The 16,790-nt window shown below is 40.3% G+C and overlaps 1 protein-coding gene across 14 annotated transcripts in view; it reads right to left on the bottom strand.

The window, feature by feature from the left end:
• Positions 1-16,790, bottom strand: part of cUnh18orf54 (chromosome Un C18orf54 homolog) — an 83,218-nt gene that overhangs the window by 14,404 nt on the left and 52,024 nt on the right. For 3 of the 14 annotated variants that reach the window (XM_079657701.1, XM_079657706.1, XM_079657705.1), the window contains exons 13-14: positions 12,181-12,360; positions 701-756 (exon numbers count right to left, since the gene is read on the bottom strand). In XM_079657701.1, the coding sequence (XP_079513827.1) occupies positions 701-756; positions 12,181-12,360 (236 nt within the window). Of the gene's footprint in view, positions 1-66; positions 239-700; positions 757-11,020; positions 12,092-12,180; positions 12,361-16,790 lie in introns of those variants that run through there. The other 11 variants (XM_079657711.1, XR_013803807.1, XR_013803808.1 and 8 more) reach the window with 11 other exon arrangements.

Raw genomic sequence — 16,790 nt, 5'->3', positions numbered from 1 at the left:
GGGGGGCATACCCCCGGACCCCCCTAGAGGATGTGATGTCCAACCACCAATTATGTTCATACAATACTGAATACATTTGAAGCCTTTAATGATGTATGTGTCTTTCTTGTGCTGGCAGACAAATAGAAACATAATGGCGGGAAGCACTTCGCACGCGCACACACTTAAAATGTCCATGCGCGCCGCGCTCACATTTTGCTGGGCCCGCGTGCCTTAGCACCACTGCTATGACTCCATCCTAGGGGAAACACTGTACCTCGTCAGTTAAATGCTTTTTTAAGTTTCATTACTATACAATACAGTATTTATTATCATTATACTATTACTATTTTGGCGATTAGATACAATATAAATTATATTTTATGCCACTTTACCAAATGGGAAGTTTTGTATGGGAAATGGCTAGGACTTATCTCTGATGATACTAAGCACTAAGAATACACAAGCAGCTGGTTTTTCCATGACTTTTCCAAAACTTTGGGAAAAATATTGTTTTCCATAACTGTTCCAGGGCCTGGAAATAGCATTTTGAATTTCCATGACTTTTCCAGGTTTTTAAATGACCGTAAGAACCCTGATTTTAGCAGTGCAGCTAAAACAACATTTTAGATATTGAGATGTTTCCCAGAATAAGTAACAACAGCAACAGTACATGTGAACGGGAAACCCTGACGGGCAGAATGTGTTCAGAGCCAGTTACCTCTGGAGTGAAGGTCCACCAGGAAAAGTCTCCAGATCTGCCCCACCTTCAGATCTCTGCAACACACACACCCACAACTCCATGTCACCCGGAAAACATTCCCCAGATATAAAAACAGATATAAAAACTAGAAGAAAAATACTCTTCCATATTGGGTGGTGTTTTATGATTGGTGTCTGTAGACTGTAGCGGATGAATTGAGGGAATAAGCTGCTCTATGTTCTGATGATGCCAGGCTGGTGAGTTCACAGATATGACTGACGCTGGTATCAATGAGGTTCTGAGCAGTTGGTGGTTTTAATCAAGCACTGCAGAACCCAGTATGGGTCTGCATCCACCATACATGCCAACCTTTCCAAATCCAAAAGAGGTAGGTTTGCGCTAGGCAAATGTGCACGCCCAAATTAGGTAATCAGAAGAAATGGAACCCCAGTAATTACATGTATTATGTATTTAACATATATTGCATAATTTTATGCATTTTTCAGAAAAAGTGGTAGTTTGGTAAACAGTAGGGGGGCACCGAATGGGAAATTCTTGGCCAAAACCGATACCGAAAATAGTAAACAGTTGTCCGAAAACCGAATGCCGAAAATGATTAATAGAAATATATATATATATATATACATATATATATAATGTATACATTTTTTAACAATGTTGTTCAGCTACCTGATTATGGAAAAAGACATGATTATGGCAAAACTTAACTTAAATAATAATCACTATTATGGGTCCATAAAACATTTATTCAGCACTTGCATACAGTACATTAATTCCAAGTCAAGTGCATTTTCTCTGTTGGATAACTACAACAAAGTGCATTCAGAACAAAGCCAAGGTGCTTTAAAACTGCATAAACATCTAGGCCAGTAGGCCTACAACAAAATAGTGTAAATAAAGACTGTAACAGCCAGGCCTTCAACAACAACAAATGCACCTATAAGTTTGGTAACCTAACGTGTTGTTGTGATGACGTAATCAAAACGCGGCGACAAGCACGGCGCGCGACCATGCTCGCGGCTGGCTCACAACCAACATGTCTGCCGCTTGGAGATATTTCAAAATATCAGAGAAAGAGGCGCGGATTGCGATTTGTAAAACGTGTTCAGCTGACATTTCTAGAGGGGGTGTAACTGCAAAGACTTTCACCACTTCGGGATTACTCCACCACTTGAAATCAAAACACCCGGACAAATATGCAGAGTATGATCAACGTAACCCTGTTCTCTGACATTCGGTGATATTTTTTTGGTGCTAAAACCCTTTCGGCCTTTTTAACCATTTTCGGCCGATAATTTTCGTTGGCCGAATATTCGGTGCATCCTTAGTAAACAGTGACATCAACGACATGTCTGGTCTGTAAAATGCCCGAAAAGTAAAAGAATGGGAGATAAATATCCCAAAGTCTCCACATTTTATTATATTTTTTAATGTGTTTCTGGTCCTCTTTCAGTTGAGACAGTGAAGATGAAGGATGTGTCAGGATGTAGAACTCTTGTGTGAACATTGGATAAAGCCAGGTTCATATTCTTGTTTCATGTTGAGGACATATTAGAGCCAAAGGTTTTGCACAGAACGAAATATCTTTGTGTTGCGCGATATATCAGAAAATACTGCATTAAAAAAGTCATTTCCTGCATTTTTCTACTGATAAAGTGTGATATAAATAATGTACAGGCTTTCAGACTGCTGTAGTTCACTAAACAGAGACATTAACGACATGTTTGGTGTTGAAAATGTCAGAAAAAGTGAAAGAATGGGACATAAATATCCCCAAATCTCAAAATTGTATTATATTGTGTGTGTGTTTGTGGTCCTCTTTCAGTTGAGATACTGTAGGATGCTTCCGGAAAAGTCCAAACACTGGATGTCTTTCAGTCACCAACATGTTTTCGAGACACTGATATTAACGGGGAAATCCTGCAGGACTCAAATGCAAGGCAGCGTTACCCCCGGTCTGCACCTTTCAGAAACACAGAGGACTGTTTGTATGATGCGATCACAGACACGCTGCAAACGGTGTCCGCCAAAAGTCGAGTCCAGTGTCTATGGAGTGTCATTTTTATTTGTTATAGTTTGGGAAGATTGAAAATCGGTAGGGAAAGCCAGTCGGTAGGCGGTAGAAACATGTCAAAAGCGGTAGACTACCGCCCAAATCGGTAGGGTTGGCAGGTATGCATCCACAATTATTCAGTCAAATGGGGCTCAGATTGGGTCCTGTTCTACACCCACAGGTCTGTTTATTGGTTAATGGACTACATTTATAAGGAGATTATCTCTCAGTAGCTTGGTCAGAGCAATGATGCCCTCGATTTTTTATTTTAAATCTAGACTGCAACAAAATATAACAGGCTCCTCACAGTTTTTCCTGACTCCTGACTGTTTTTCCTGGCCACGTCAGGGTCAGGGTCCTTGAACACAACATGAGAGGAACATGGCAGTCTAAATAGATGAATGGATCACAAATGTTGTTAGGTGACATAGTTAACCAAGAAATGATGAAAATATGAGTCAAGTCATGTCAAAACACTTTAGATAGAACAAAACTGTTTGTGATTTATAAAAATATATATATATTTAGATAAAGAAAGTTGCATGTGGTCCATTTTGTTGTTCAGATGTATTAGCACTTATCTTTAACTAGATGATAAATAATTTGGGAAACAAACAGAATTAAAACTGCGGTCGCACATGTGCGCGCTGTGATGAGCGGGCCCTCGCGTCCGTGCGCCTGTCGGCAGGGGCGCCGCCAGGGATTTTGGGCCCCATGAAAAGATATCACATTGGGCCCCACCACCAGACCCAGGCCACGCCAACCATGCACAATTGCTGTAACCACACCTCCAGGACCCAACCCACTAATTTAAGCTTTAAATAACTCTACCTGTACAGGCTTGCCTCTATCTTGTAGTCCAATACTAACCGCACAATACTTACTGACACTGAGCTGTAAAATATAACACTGTGCAGACGTGCAACATTCTGCTGCAGTAGAATTCACTATTTGATATAACACTAACATTCCTGACAATAGATCTCAATAGTCATCTTTTATGGTGTACATGCCTTTTTAATAACATTTTTCAATGGAACATTCATAAATCTAAATAAATATAACTTAAATATACATGACCTCTGAAATTAAAATAAAGTGAACATTAACACCAATATTATCATTTATAAAATGCTATAACAAAAAAAATAACATAAGCAGCAGACTTTTTTTATTAAATATACATACCAACTACAAAATAAGCGGGTATTAAAGTGTAAATGGACAACAAAACGGAAATGGAAGTGAAAAGGCCTGATGGTGGTGCTAAATCAGAGCCTATTACCTGTTCTCAATCTTTTTCTCATCATGCGTCTTCTGTGTGATCCAATATCGTTACCATAGCCTTGCCCTTCAACAGTTATTGCGAGCCCTTGCTCAGCCTTACTCACCAAGAGCCCAGCGCCTAGCCTTCCTACAGGCAAAGTCACTGATCAAGTCCTTGAAGTCCAGCTTTCTAGCCAACTGGCTTTCAATGGACAGCATGGCAAAACTGCAAAGCATTATGGGGGGACAGGGCTGCTGAGCCTAGATGGATCTGTTGGTCCTGGCACCAGGGGGAGGGACAACTGATTTAGTATCAATAGCTGCTAAAAATGTACCTGCATTTATTAAATGTGAGCTAAAAGAGCAGTGAAATGAAAAACCTCAGCATTTTCTGTGAAGATATTAACAGTACTTAATGTCAGCAAAACATTACAATTATTATTTACAATGGACTAAGCTTAGCTAACAGACTAATTTCCACCATGGACCACCCACCTTTTCTTTTGAAAAACTGGGTGACATACTGTCGCCCTTTAGTCCCTCTCTCTTGTCTTTCTCTCCTTTCTTTTCTTTCTTGAAAGCCTGACTTTGTGAGTGGTTGAGACATGGCACACACGTAAGTACTAGCATCCCTCCTCACATGCTCCGCCTCTTACTCTCTGCCAGAAAGTGCGGTGCCGCACAGCATTTGGAGGCAGGACCAAACCATTACATGTAAATAGAGAGGGGTGTAAACAGGCTTTGGATAATTAACTTTTGGGAGAAAAAAAGTTAAATGAATCGTAAGTTTAGTGAGTACACTATCAATATGACGTTATATTATTGTTAATTATTGATGATTGATGAAAGGTTACTTTACTTTTTCTTAATGTTCTAAAAATGTTTGGGGCCCCTGTCAGTCACGGGCCCTTAGAATCGTCCGAACCTTTCACCCCCTTACGGCGCCCCTGCCTGTCGGGGAGGGCAGCCGGTCGTCCCGGCGTCAAGCAGACGCGCACGAGTCCTCGGAAATGAGCCGTTTGTCATTTCTGATTTAGAGGAGAGAGGAGAGAGGAGTCTCTCTGGAGGAGCTATAACCGAGGGTACACTGAAGTATTCTCCGGAGACGATCTCAGCCAACAGTGATGTTTAAAAGAGGCGTGACGCATGGCTTGACTTATGTCAACGAAGCAAAGCTCTGCAAACTGTTCCTGTTTTGATTATAAGTTATTTAAGATGATCAAATGTGTATCAGACTTTCTGCGCTTTGCCTTTTTTTACTCACTAATCAAATCTCCCCTGGGTGTTAGGCTATTTTTTTTTTTAATACAACTGGTTTCATTCAGACGCGATGTTTACAGTGAGAACAGCAATAATATATGTAACAGGCCTACATTGCGCACTTTATTTGTATGCTTTAGTAGATATCTACAAGTAAACAGTAGATATTTTTCATGAAACCATATAGTGCTTCACATAATAAAATAAACAAGGGCTGATATACATTATATGCTTTTTGAGCTGTTTGTGTGTGTTGTACAGTGAGTAGGTGTGTGTTATGGAGTGTATGAGTGTCTGTTGTAATTGAATTTGCCGCCAGCAGAGGTGGTGTGTGTGTGTGGGCTAGCCCTAAACCCTAAACCCTAACAAGTTATGAGCCAGGGCTCGACATTAAGGACTGCCCGATGGCCCGGGGCCATCTAGTATTTAGCTCGGGCCATGAAGCCTCACCTGCTGGTTGCCCGATAGGGCAATCTATTATACCAGTATCATGCAGTGCGCGGATCCAGTAATGAGTGACCCGACAGTAAAACTAAACATATCTATAACTAGTTACGGTAGTTTGGGAGGTAATTAAAATAGCTACGTGTGATATTCTAACCTGAAGTGTGTGTTTTGTTTTCCGCTCACCGCTGCATGTGATCATGCAGAGCTGCGTGTCGACACGTCAGCGGCAGCTGATCTCTCTCTCCCGTCAGATTAGACTTCACTCGCGTTTATGTCCATATCGATCAGATCCAGCTAGTTTTAGCTAATGATATGACTACCTGCTTATTAAAAGACACCGTGACCTAAACAATAAGTGTCGCTATGCAACTGGGTGAGACCACAAAGTATAGCGCAGCATTATGCATTTGTTTACATGCCCACCGGAACCCAGAGGCATTAGCAACAGATCAACGCACAATCAACCCATACAGCACATCTCTTTCTCCACATTAAGTGTTACACATTAGAATTGACTACTCTTGTCTGTCACATACTCTTCTTGTCTGTCACATAAGTGGCGCAACTGAAGCGGTATTGCGCTAAAGGGAAATTATTTTGACCGGACATTTTGACCGAAGAGATTTAGATTTGCTTGCTAACGGGAACTCTGACGTCGCCATTGTGTGTGCTTCGCGGAAGCACTCGGTTGCTCGGGTCTGCTCGGTCAGCTTCTGGATGAGGAGGCATTCCTTCGACCAACTTACAGTAGATAACATTACAAACATTTTTAACAGGGGCCATAATAGCGTAAATAATGTTTGTTTTGGCAGTTATAACTGCATGTAATGTTTTCTACTTTTTTACATCTGGGAAGGCATTTGCCTTCATCAGATGGAAAGTGTCTTGACCAACAACTTAAGTATTTATTATAGCTATGCAGGGCATGCAAGCGAGCAGACACAAACAAGTGAAATTAAGAATACAATTGAAATTGTAATATTGTGGTGGTTCATCTTATAATTCAGTTTATAGAATGCACCACACAGCATCTAAGACCTGCAAAAATGTAAATGTTCTAGGGGGAGGCCCCCCAAACCCTTCGTGCGACATTTCGTCCGCGCGCCTTTTTCAGGGCAATCTCTATTGGGCTCAGGGCCATCTGTAAATTAGCTTAGATGGCAATCTAAGCTCCCAAAATCCTTAATGTCATGCACTGTGAGCATTTCTTTGTAAGCCCCGCCTTTTTGCAAACAGGTTTAGATTAATGACGGCCATATTTATCGACTGAACATGCTCATTTTCTACGGTAATGTGTCTGAGCCTCCACCGATGCTGTATACTAAGTTTGGCGTTGAAAAAGAAAACTTGGAAATGTAAGGTAATATTTTATATTATATTATTGTTTTTAACATGATGCTAATTTAAAACAAATGAAGTAGGCGGAGCTTTGGAGTTCAATGAGATAATATGTAGAGTAGGTCCACCCGAATACGTGTGCAAAATTTCAGGTCATTCGGAGTTAACGGTGTGACTTTGTAAATGTTTCCAAAAATGGAAATGTAGTAGTTTGGATTAATGTAATCGTCAAACACTGTACATTCTCCGTTAGTGTACGAGCTCCCGGTTTGAGCGAACAACTATTCCTTTGCAATATAGCATCACATTGGATATGCGCTTAAGTTGTCCTAGATTGGAATTCTTCCGATCTTTTCCCTAAGAGGAATTAGCAAAAATGTGCTTAAAATGCATGAAAAACGCACATTTTTCAAAATGGTCAACTTTCTGGGGGCTAATGAAAAGCAATTTAAAATATGTGTGCAATCATAATAGCAATGTGGATACGGCGTTCCGTGAATATCGGAAAAACTATACACGAGTAGTTTGGAGAAATGTAAATCGTCAAAAATTGTGTATTCGCTGTTCGCTTACGACCTCCCCGATTGAGATATCAAAAATGTACTCCACAATTTTCCATGACATTGGCTAGGGGTTGAACCTGTCCTGCATTGGAATTTTTCCGATCATTTGCCTAGGATTAGTTCGCAAGAATGTGCTTAAAATGCATGAAAAACGCACTTTTTTCAAAATGGCCGACTTTCTGGGGTGCGGGGCTAATGGAAGGCAATTTGAACTATGTGCGCAATCATTATAGTAATATATATATAGCGTTTTGTGAATATTGAAAAAAACATATTTGAGTAGTTTGGAGTCATTTGCGACATGTAAATCGTCAAAAATTGTGTATTCGCTGTTAGCTTACGACCTCCACGATTGAGCTATCAAAAATGTTCTTCTCAATTTGGCATCATATTGGATAGGGGCTGAACTGGACTGGAATTTTTCCGATCATTACCCTAGGAGGAGTTCGCAATAACGTGCTTAAAATGCATGAAAAACGCACATATTTCAAAATGGCCGACTTCCTGGGGGGCGGGGCTAATGGAATATATTTACAAATATGTCCGCAATTCCATGAGGAATGTCTGTGCCAAAATTCGTGAAGTTCTGAGAAACTATATGTGACTACCACACAATAGGGGGCGCTAGTGAGCAGTTCTTTTTTGAAATATTACGTTTTTTTTTACATTCTCGAAAAGGTCATGGGCTCTGACGTATGTCCCAAGTTTTGCGTCCGAAGCTCATTTTATGCTATTGCAATAAAAAAAAATGTATAGGCCACGCCCACATTCAGAATTTGTTGCGACACTTTAAATCTGAGTTCGTAGTCACCCGAGAGTATGTGTAAAATAAATAAATAGTCCATCCGCTCGAGTTATAAATTGGTGGTGTTTTTGGCGCCCCCTATAGTCCAAAATGAAAATGCTTTGTTGTGCCTATTCCCCAAGACAGTCTGAACCTATCGACCAAAATCTGTGTTGTTTGGATACATTGTTGATGAGTTATTAGCATTTCTTTCTAAGCCCAGCCTTTTTGCGAGTACGTTTTGATTGACGGCAGCAATATTTATCGTCCTAACATGTTCATTTTCTACGGTAATGTGTCTGACCCTCCACCGATACTGTATACGAGGTTTGGTGTTGAAAAACTGAAAATTGAAATTTAAGTGAATATTTAACTGTTTTGAACATTATGCTAATTTACATTTTAAAAAATGTAGGCGGAGCTTAGGGTTCCAAGAGGATTATTTGTAGAGCAGGTCCACCCCAAGCGGCAAACTCTGTGGAAGAGCCGGGACACCAATACAGAAGTGGCACACACTGCAGTTCATATATTGGCCGATAGGGACTGACTGCAGAAAGGAGCAATTTCCATAGACCCCCATGTTAAAATGCCCAACTTTACAGCAGAAAAAAACATGTTTCTACCCATGGATGCAATAAATATTATTATGAATATAGTTAGATTCCACCTTCATTATTATTATGGATCTGTGAGTGAATTGTTTTCTAACACGACCCTTTTATTTATATTAGGTCTTAAAGTTTTTGCATACATTAGGGCGTGGTCACATTGAGTGACGGCTCTGTGATGTGACTGCTGCTGTTAGCTTCTTGTCTCTCTGCTAGCTGCTCCGTGAAGCTACAGGCACTCTGCCTGTTCAGCTCATCCAGGGAACACAACTTGCCCCCGGTCGTGTTTGTTTGTTCTTCATGCTTATATATCGGACTATTGTGACTCGCTCTGCGGTTAGAACAGACGGTGCATGAATGCGGTAAGTTAAATTTGAGTACTTATTTATGTGTTAATGATTTTAATCAGCTACGTAATTAATGTTAAGGCTTGGGTTAGCGTGTAAGCGAGTGGTAGCTACATCGGTGCTAACGATGCTAATAGTAGCCTCCAAGTTAAAATCATAGACTATATTTATAAAGGTTAAAACGAAATAGACAAGTGTTAAGCGTTAAGTGGGATAATACTGTTTAACAAATGGCTTCTGTTTGAGGTTGATAAAATAAGGTCATCCTTGTAACTTAGAGAGATGATTATTATGTAGGTAGGAACTGTATGCATCGCTAAGGTTAATTTAAATTGGCTAAGCTCAAGTATGTAAACAAGCTAATGTCGAAGTAGTGTATGTGAAATCAACCTCACAATAAGATGTGTGTATATTACAATTATTAATGTCATATTTCAAGATGATTACTTATGGTTGGTTGAGCTGGAGTTCATTATTGAGCTTACACGTTAACATCACAGTCATCTGAAGAACAAACCCAAACCTTGTTGTTTTTATGAATTGCATTACCAAATTGGTATCAAATAAACAGTAAGCATTGGAAACACAACTTCCAAAGTTACAGTAGAATAAAAGGGACCCTGACCCGGACAATACACAATCCAACATGTTCAACAGAAGAGAATCAGTTATATTGTTTGTACACATGGTACTTTACATATATATCTGTTTGTTTAAGGTGTCCAGGTGATGCAGACAGGCTGGACCAAAGAGTGAGAGACAGAACTGGACTCCTCACAGCAGTGAACTTCAGCTCAGGTACAAAGACTCTTTTTTTCATACTGTACAAATAATCAAGAAAGATATTGGTTTAAATAAATGAAGTATTGACTTTAATACACTGATATATGTTCCATTAAGCAATACTAGATCACCTACACATCAGTGAAGTTGAGGGTTTTTTCCATGCAAAAAGTTACATTTAGATGTTAACAAGCAATGTGATTTTGTCAGCTTTCTAATTTAATGTATTAAAGGCAAAGATATTTAACACATAGTAAGAACTGCTACTATTTATCTCTCAATATTGTCTGTAAAAAACGTGGTAAAAGTTATTCTTTCAGTGAGACAACAGAGCAAGCTTCTACAGTTGCACTACATTTTGGTAACAGTTAAATATTATTTTGATAACATATTTCAACGTTGATGAACTTCATACTGTTCATTCATAATCTGATTGTCTTTGTAGCTCACTGTTGAAATAAAAAAAAAAACATTACAATTACAAAATAATTATATCTACAGCCCCTAAACACACAAACACACCGCTTTCATAAATAACACACTTGTTCTACAATAATATGTTTTATGTTTCCTGTAATTTTTGTTAGGAAAGGACATGCCTGAAAGACACAACATTTTCTCCTGAGATTTTAAGACCAGTAATCTAAGAAACTACTTTTATTGTAAAAACAGTCAGCTGATTGAATGCACCTATTTCCACATCTACACTCCATCAGCTGATTATTTCTGTTTGCCTCGCTTTATGAGCTTCACATCACTTGTGCCTTGTACCGCAGAGTTTGCAACGTCACAAATAAATAGGGCCAATATTCAGTCAGATGTGAATGTTTAATCTAACATTTTCAGTAAGAATAATGGACAAAAGGAGTGCAAATACAAATACAATTTATTGAAATGTGAACCAAAAGTTAATCAAATGTTTTAAATTAAACGCACATATGGACAGAAGGTGTAAACCTATTAAATGTATAAGTAAACACATTTAGTTAAATAAAGTGACAGACTAGGCCTGTGCAGTTGGTATCAGCTTTGCCCAGCATGGGCTCCTCCATCAGGCCTGGTCCCCCTCGCAGAGGAAAGAACCTTAGTCCTCTCCAAACCAACAGACAGGACGTCCATCACACGGAGGTTTCTCCCTGAAGTCTCTGCAGCTTTCTGGACACCACGCTGTCTCAATCCGTCAAAAAGAGGAAATGCCAGCACTATAATAATAATACCAACAATAACAATAGGTTCCTCGCACTTCGTGCTAGGACGCCGTCGGGTCCTAGCGCTCCGTGCTCGGGCCCTAATAAACTCAGGAGTGATTCCTCTGAGTTTAATGTGTTATCTGTCTTCACTTTAGCAGAGGTTATAAGTTCAACAATTAGAATGGCCCTTGAAGGATGTTCTAAAAATGTAAATAGCCCTTGATAGGAAAAAGGTTCCCGACCCCTGTTCTAATGATTCTAAAGCAAAAACTGCAGTTGCAGTTATCTTAATTAGGCTTGATGCAACAAAACTGCAAAGCTAAATCTAAACAAGTTGCTTGTGTCACCATGACAGCAAGTGGACATTGAAGCTGTTTCAATCTGCAAACGAGAGGAATAAAAGAAAAGTTGGATGTATAATACTATTTCTCTAGGCAAAGAAGATGGAAATAAGGAGGAATAAGATAAGGCTACTAACATTGCATTTTGTCAGACACAAACTTCTGTTCTGACCGCTTTTATTCCCGATCAGCTGTTAAATAGGTGCTTAGTTTGATTCTCTGAAGAATATTTCCAGAGAGCACGGATTGATGTACCTCTGTAAAAGTTAACATGAACTTGGCGGGTGAATTTGGTCTTCTTAAGTCTCCTCCTACAGATGTCTCAGGTATTTTTCTCTCCACGAGTTAGCTTTGTTCCTCACAGCACAGCTGAATGTTGACAGCAGAGCCCTGAGGTATGTTCAGGGACTTTTGTAAGGAATAGATGAGGTAAACCCTATTTAGCATCACAAGCTATATTATTTCACATGAGCATTGGAAGCACGCTGTGATGTTACCTGCTTCAGTGGAGCCTCCTCTGTGTGCAGCCTGTCAGCAGGTGTTGCAGCAGCTGGAGCCTGTGGTTGTCTCTGAAGCTCCGCCTCCACCGCCTGCAGTCTGAACAGCATCTGTTTCAGAGCCTCCACTGGACCTGGCTGCTTAAACACGCTGGTTCCATGGAGTCCGGAGCACGGCCCCTGGGGAGGCAGCAGACATGAGCAGGGCACTTGGGGATATGTCAGAGGGTCATTTGAGCCTCACTTTAACTGCATGGTTTGGCTTCACTTTTGATTTAGCTCTGTTCTCTGTGCTGCTGGACGACTTTCTTGGACTATTGATGAGAGCAACCCATCCGGTACTTTCCCCTCTATGTTGTGGCCCCCGTCCAGGGCCGGCCCGTAGCACTGGCGTTATAGATGTTCGCCAAAGGCGCCAGATCTGGGGAGGCGCTGCGCTGGTAGAAAAACATTTTTGACCGTTGGTGCTCATCCTAATTTTCGGCCTTGATGTAACAACATTCATAATTAAATAAATGTAACACCCTTTTTTGACCCGGTTACACTTTTCATTTGCCCTGTACGATGGGCGCTGTAAGTGATGAAAATGGGGGATGTTAAGGAGTGTTTAGATAGTTAATCATTTCAATGTATACTATAGGACATTAAACCAAAAATATTGTTTTAAACTAGAGAGATTAAAAAAATTGCAAGAATAAATAAATGTTAATAGGTCAAATAAGATATGAATGAACAACAAAAATAAAATAAGTTACATTTATTTGTTATTGGCTATGGTAAGTTATTGGTTATATTCACATACTTATTTGATTAATAAAATGTAAACCAATCTTTTTCATATGGGTGTTTAGAGTTGTACCCCCTAGATCTAGTAGTAATTCTGCTTAAAGTGCACCAGATTGAAGCATTTTACTTTAAAGGTCACATGTCATGGCCATTTCCACTGATCATAATTCCATTGTTGAGGTATATTAAAATAGAAAAATACTGTGCAATTTTCCAAACTCACATTGGTTTCGCATACAGCATCTCTGTAAAGTATGTGTATTCAGCAGTATTCACTTTCTCCACTAAACGGCTCACTGCAGCTCTTCCCCCCCCCCCCCCCCCCCCCCGTGATTTCCTTGTTTAGCGATACACAGCCAAACACAGCCAAACTCAACGTGAACACACACAAAGTCACAGCCGAAATAAAAACAATAAGTGTGGCTTGATATTGAGTAAGAAAAAGGTTTATAGATTGATAAACGCTGTGAGAATGGGTCTGCAGAGAGAATTTCGCGCGATCCCAACTGTCTGTTAGCAGCCTGCAGCACGGAGCAGAAATCAGCAGGGCTGCCTGCACTGAGTGTGTGTGTGTGGATTGGTCAATTTGGACCAATCAGCGGGGGTTTAACGTAAAGGCTCCGCGGACGTAACGTCACGGCTCCACGGATTGGCCCATTTAGTTCCGGGTACGTGATTTCGTAAGCACGTACCCACGTGGATGATGACGTCATGATGACGTTTCACCAACGAGGCGTTTTGGGGAGGTATTTTCTGTTTTAGAGTTTTACTCGCTACAGGGTGTACTTTGAGGGTTTTGACTCTGCAAACCGTTTACATGCAGAAAAACCTTCATAACACACAAGGGGACGGTTAATAACCGGAAAAGCATGACATGTGACCTTTAAAATGTTAAAAAAAATCTTCCCGGGGGGGCATACCTCCAGACCCCCCTAGAGGATGTGACGTCCACCCCCCATTCTATTGTGTATTCCTTGGATACTCTATTGATCTTTATCTTTTCTATTGTACGATTCTCTGGCTGGGGCACCAACTCAAATCTCGCCTAGGGCTGCAAATTGTCTAGAGCCGGCCCTGCCCCCGTCCATTGTCATTTAAATGCAGGGAAATACAGATTCTGGGGTTTTTGCAATCCCATCCCAAAAATATATACTGCGCCTTATTTATCTACAAGAAAGGTCATACAGGCGAACTATTAAACAATGTCATAGAGAACCGCAGTGACGCGTCCAAAAACCCGGAAGTAAGTTAGCATTTTTAGCACTTCCGGTTCCTTCGTCAAAAAGCAATGCATTTTTTCCATAGGGTTTTGGAAAATAGCTCGAAATAAGGTCTGTGGTTGACACAAATTTAAGAGATAAATCACGTTTTGTTCTACAACATTAAATACATCAGCAGTGACCCCACTGGAGATTTGTGAAGAATTTACGTGTCGGTAACAACCATCGTTTTTCAGAGTGGCTGAATAGGACTACAGAAATTGTCGAAGCCGCTGTACGTCATTACGCCTAACACGTAAACACTTCCGCTAAGTTTGTTTCCCCTGTGTTGTGCTTGAAAGCAAGTACATGCCTATCTTTAGTACCTGTATATCTATATCTGACCATTAGAATCTGTATTTTTGAAATTGTCGTTTTTAACACCGTAGTTTTACAAATTATAGAATAATTAATTACCAGTGTTTTCCAATTTTACTCGGCAGTTCGTTTCGTTAGCTAACGTTAGCTAAAGCTGGCGCTACTAGTTAGCTACGCAATGGTTTGTTGCTTTGCTCCGGGTTGCAGCCACAGGTCTTCGCATGAAACGTGCTTGTTCTATCGTTTCCCGGCCAATGTTTTCCAAAGGAGAGTCTGGATTCGTGCCATGAGGTAAGCTGACGTTACATTTTTGTTCATGTCACGGTGAAATTTAAATGATGGGTAGTGACTTTATCGCCGTTTTAGAGATGGCGCTGCTGAAAAGACCGCAACATAAGTAAAGATAATGAATACATCCTATTAAAACCTGTGTGGCTTATATGATAAGTCTAATTAGTACAAGCAGCATAACGTTTCACCATGTAACTAAAGATTGGAGTCAGGGAAATCAGTTTGGCATATTGAACTAATAACAAATCACCTCTGGCTGGCAGAGAACTCTCTGCTCCATAGCTTCTCTTGGACGTAAAATCACATGTACATTTTACATTTATATTCAATTTAATATCCCATCCCTCACATACTTTTGTATATATAATAACTTATATTTTGTTTTTCTTGTTATGCTGCTGCAACACAAACATTTCCCAAATTGGGATCAATACAGTAATATCTTATCTTAATTAATTAAGAAATATAACTATTATAATTAGTGTAGCAGCTGACACCTATTTTCAATATGGATTAATCTACCATTTATTTCTTTAGTTCAATTTTCATCTATAAAAATGTAAAAATAGTGAAAATGTTCAAGAGACTTATCAAACGCAAGGTTATATCTTTAGATGTTTTGTTTTAGCCTATGTACTGTATGTCTTAATGCTCTTACAGTATATGTGACGGTGTGACTTCCATGAAACTAATATTTTATATTTTTCCAACAGACGAGCTGACAGCAAACCTAACACTCTAACAACCACAACATTGCAAAGGCGAGTAAATGTAAATTAAAACGATTCACCAGTTTTTCATTTCTTCTTCTTTCTTGCAGTGAGGTGAAGCTGACCTTGCACTTGGTGCCAGTAAGGATGTTCCTCACGCAGGCTGAATGTTTCTCCTTCCTTACTGACACAGAAGCCCTTGATTTGCAATGCTTCACTAATGTCATTTCCCTGGCTCCGTAGGGACACTTTACCTCCAGCACAGCGGAAGACCCTACCAGACCATCTGGAGATGCCCCCAACAATCCTGATTGGGAGAGCCACAAATCTGACTCATGGACCTGCATCTGGGTTGCAGTGGTGAATGCCCTGACGCCCTCACATTCATTCATAGTCCCCCACTGTACAAACAAAACACCATCAAGGGCCTGTTGTTGCCCTAGCACCCTGGCAATAATGGAAGCAGTCACACGCTTTGACCTCACGACAGCTCCAAAGTTGCTGGCAGTCAACCTTCCTTTCCTGAACAAATGCCAGTTTGGGTTGGTTCGCTGACCAGTGGTAGCCACCTGAATTGCCCTCTGTTGCTCTTCAGACAATGACATGCTTTCCACAATTGCCTCAGGTCCCTGATGCCCAACAGATTTGATAATTTCAGGAACAGTAAGTGTTTCCAAGCTGCATTGTTCCTCTTCTGGCTCAGGGGAGAGAAGCCAAGAAATTCCTGAGAACCTGCCCCCGAGTCTGTCCCTCAGCCAGTCACGATCTTCGGAGGTGGGCTCTCTTGTCAGCGGGTTAAATTAGTTATTGGTTGGAGGAAATAGCTCCTCCACTGAATGAATACGTTTAGCTGCCTTTGGCTTCTTCCACTGGATGGCAAAGATGGCTCATGTAGCCGCATGACTGCATTTCCATTCTCCACATGGGCATTCACATTTTGTGGAGAGAATTCCCTCTTCTCCTAGATACCTGTTGTGGTGGGATTGTTTTATTATTTAAAATATATTTACATTTGTAATGCCTTCCCAATTATCCCTTTAATTGTTTATAGCCTACTGTATGTTTATTTCATGGACATTTCTGTGTTTTCTGGTGTGTAATATTTGTAATCTTGGGGCCTCTTCTCTTTAACGTCTACATGCTACCACTGGCTCAGATAATGAAGAACAACAAAATAAGTTACCATAGCTATGCGGATGACACACAAATTTACGTAACCATTTCACCAGGACACTATGCTCCAATT

Source organism: Notothenia rossii (genome assembly GCF_949606895.1).
Source record: "Notothenia rossii genome assembly, chromosome: 11".
Classification (NCBI taxonomy): Eukaryota; Metazoa; Chordata; class Actinopteri; order Perciformes; family Nototheniidae; genus Notothenia; species Notothenia rossii.
This window is presented reverse-complemented; position numbering and strand designations above follow the sequence as displayed.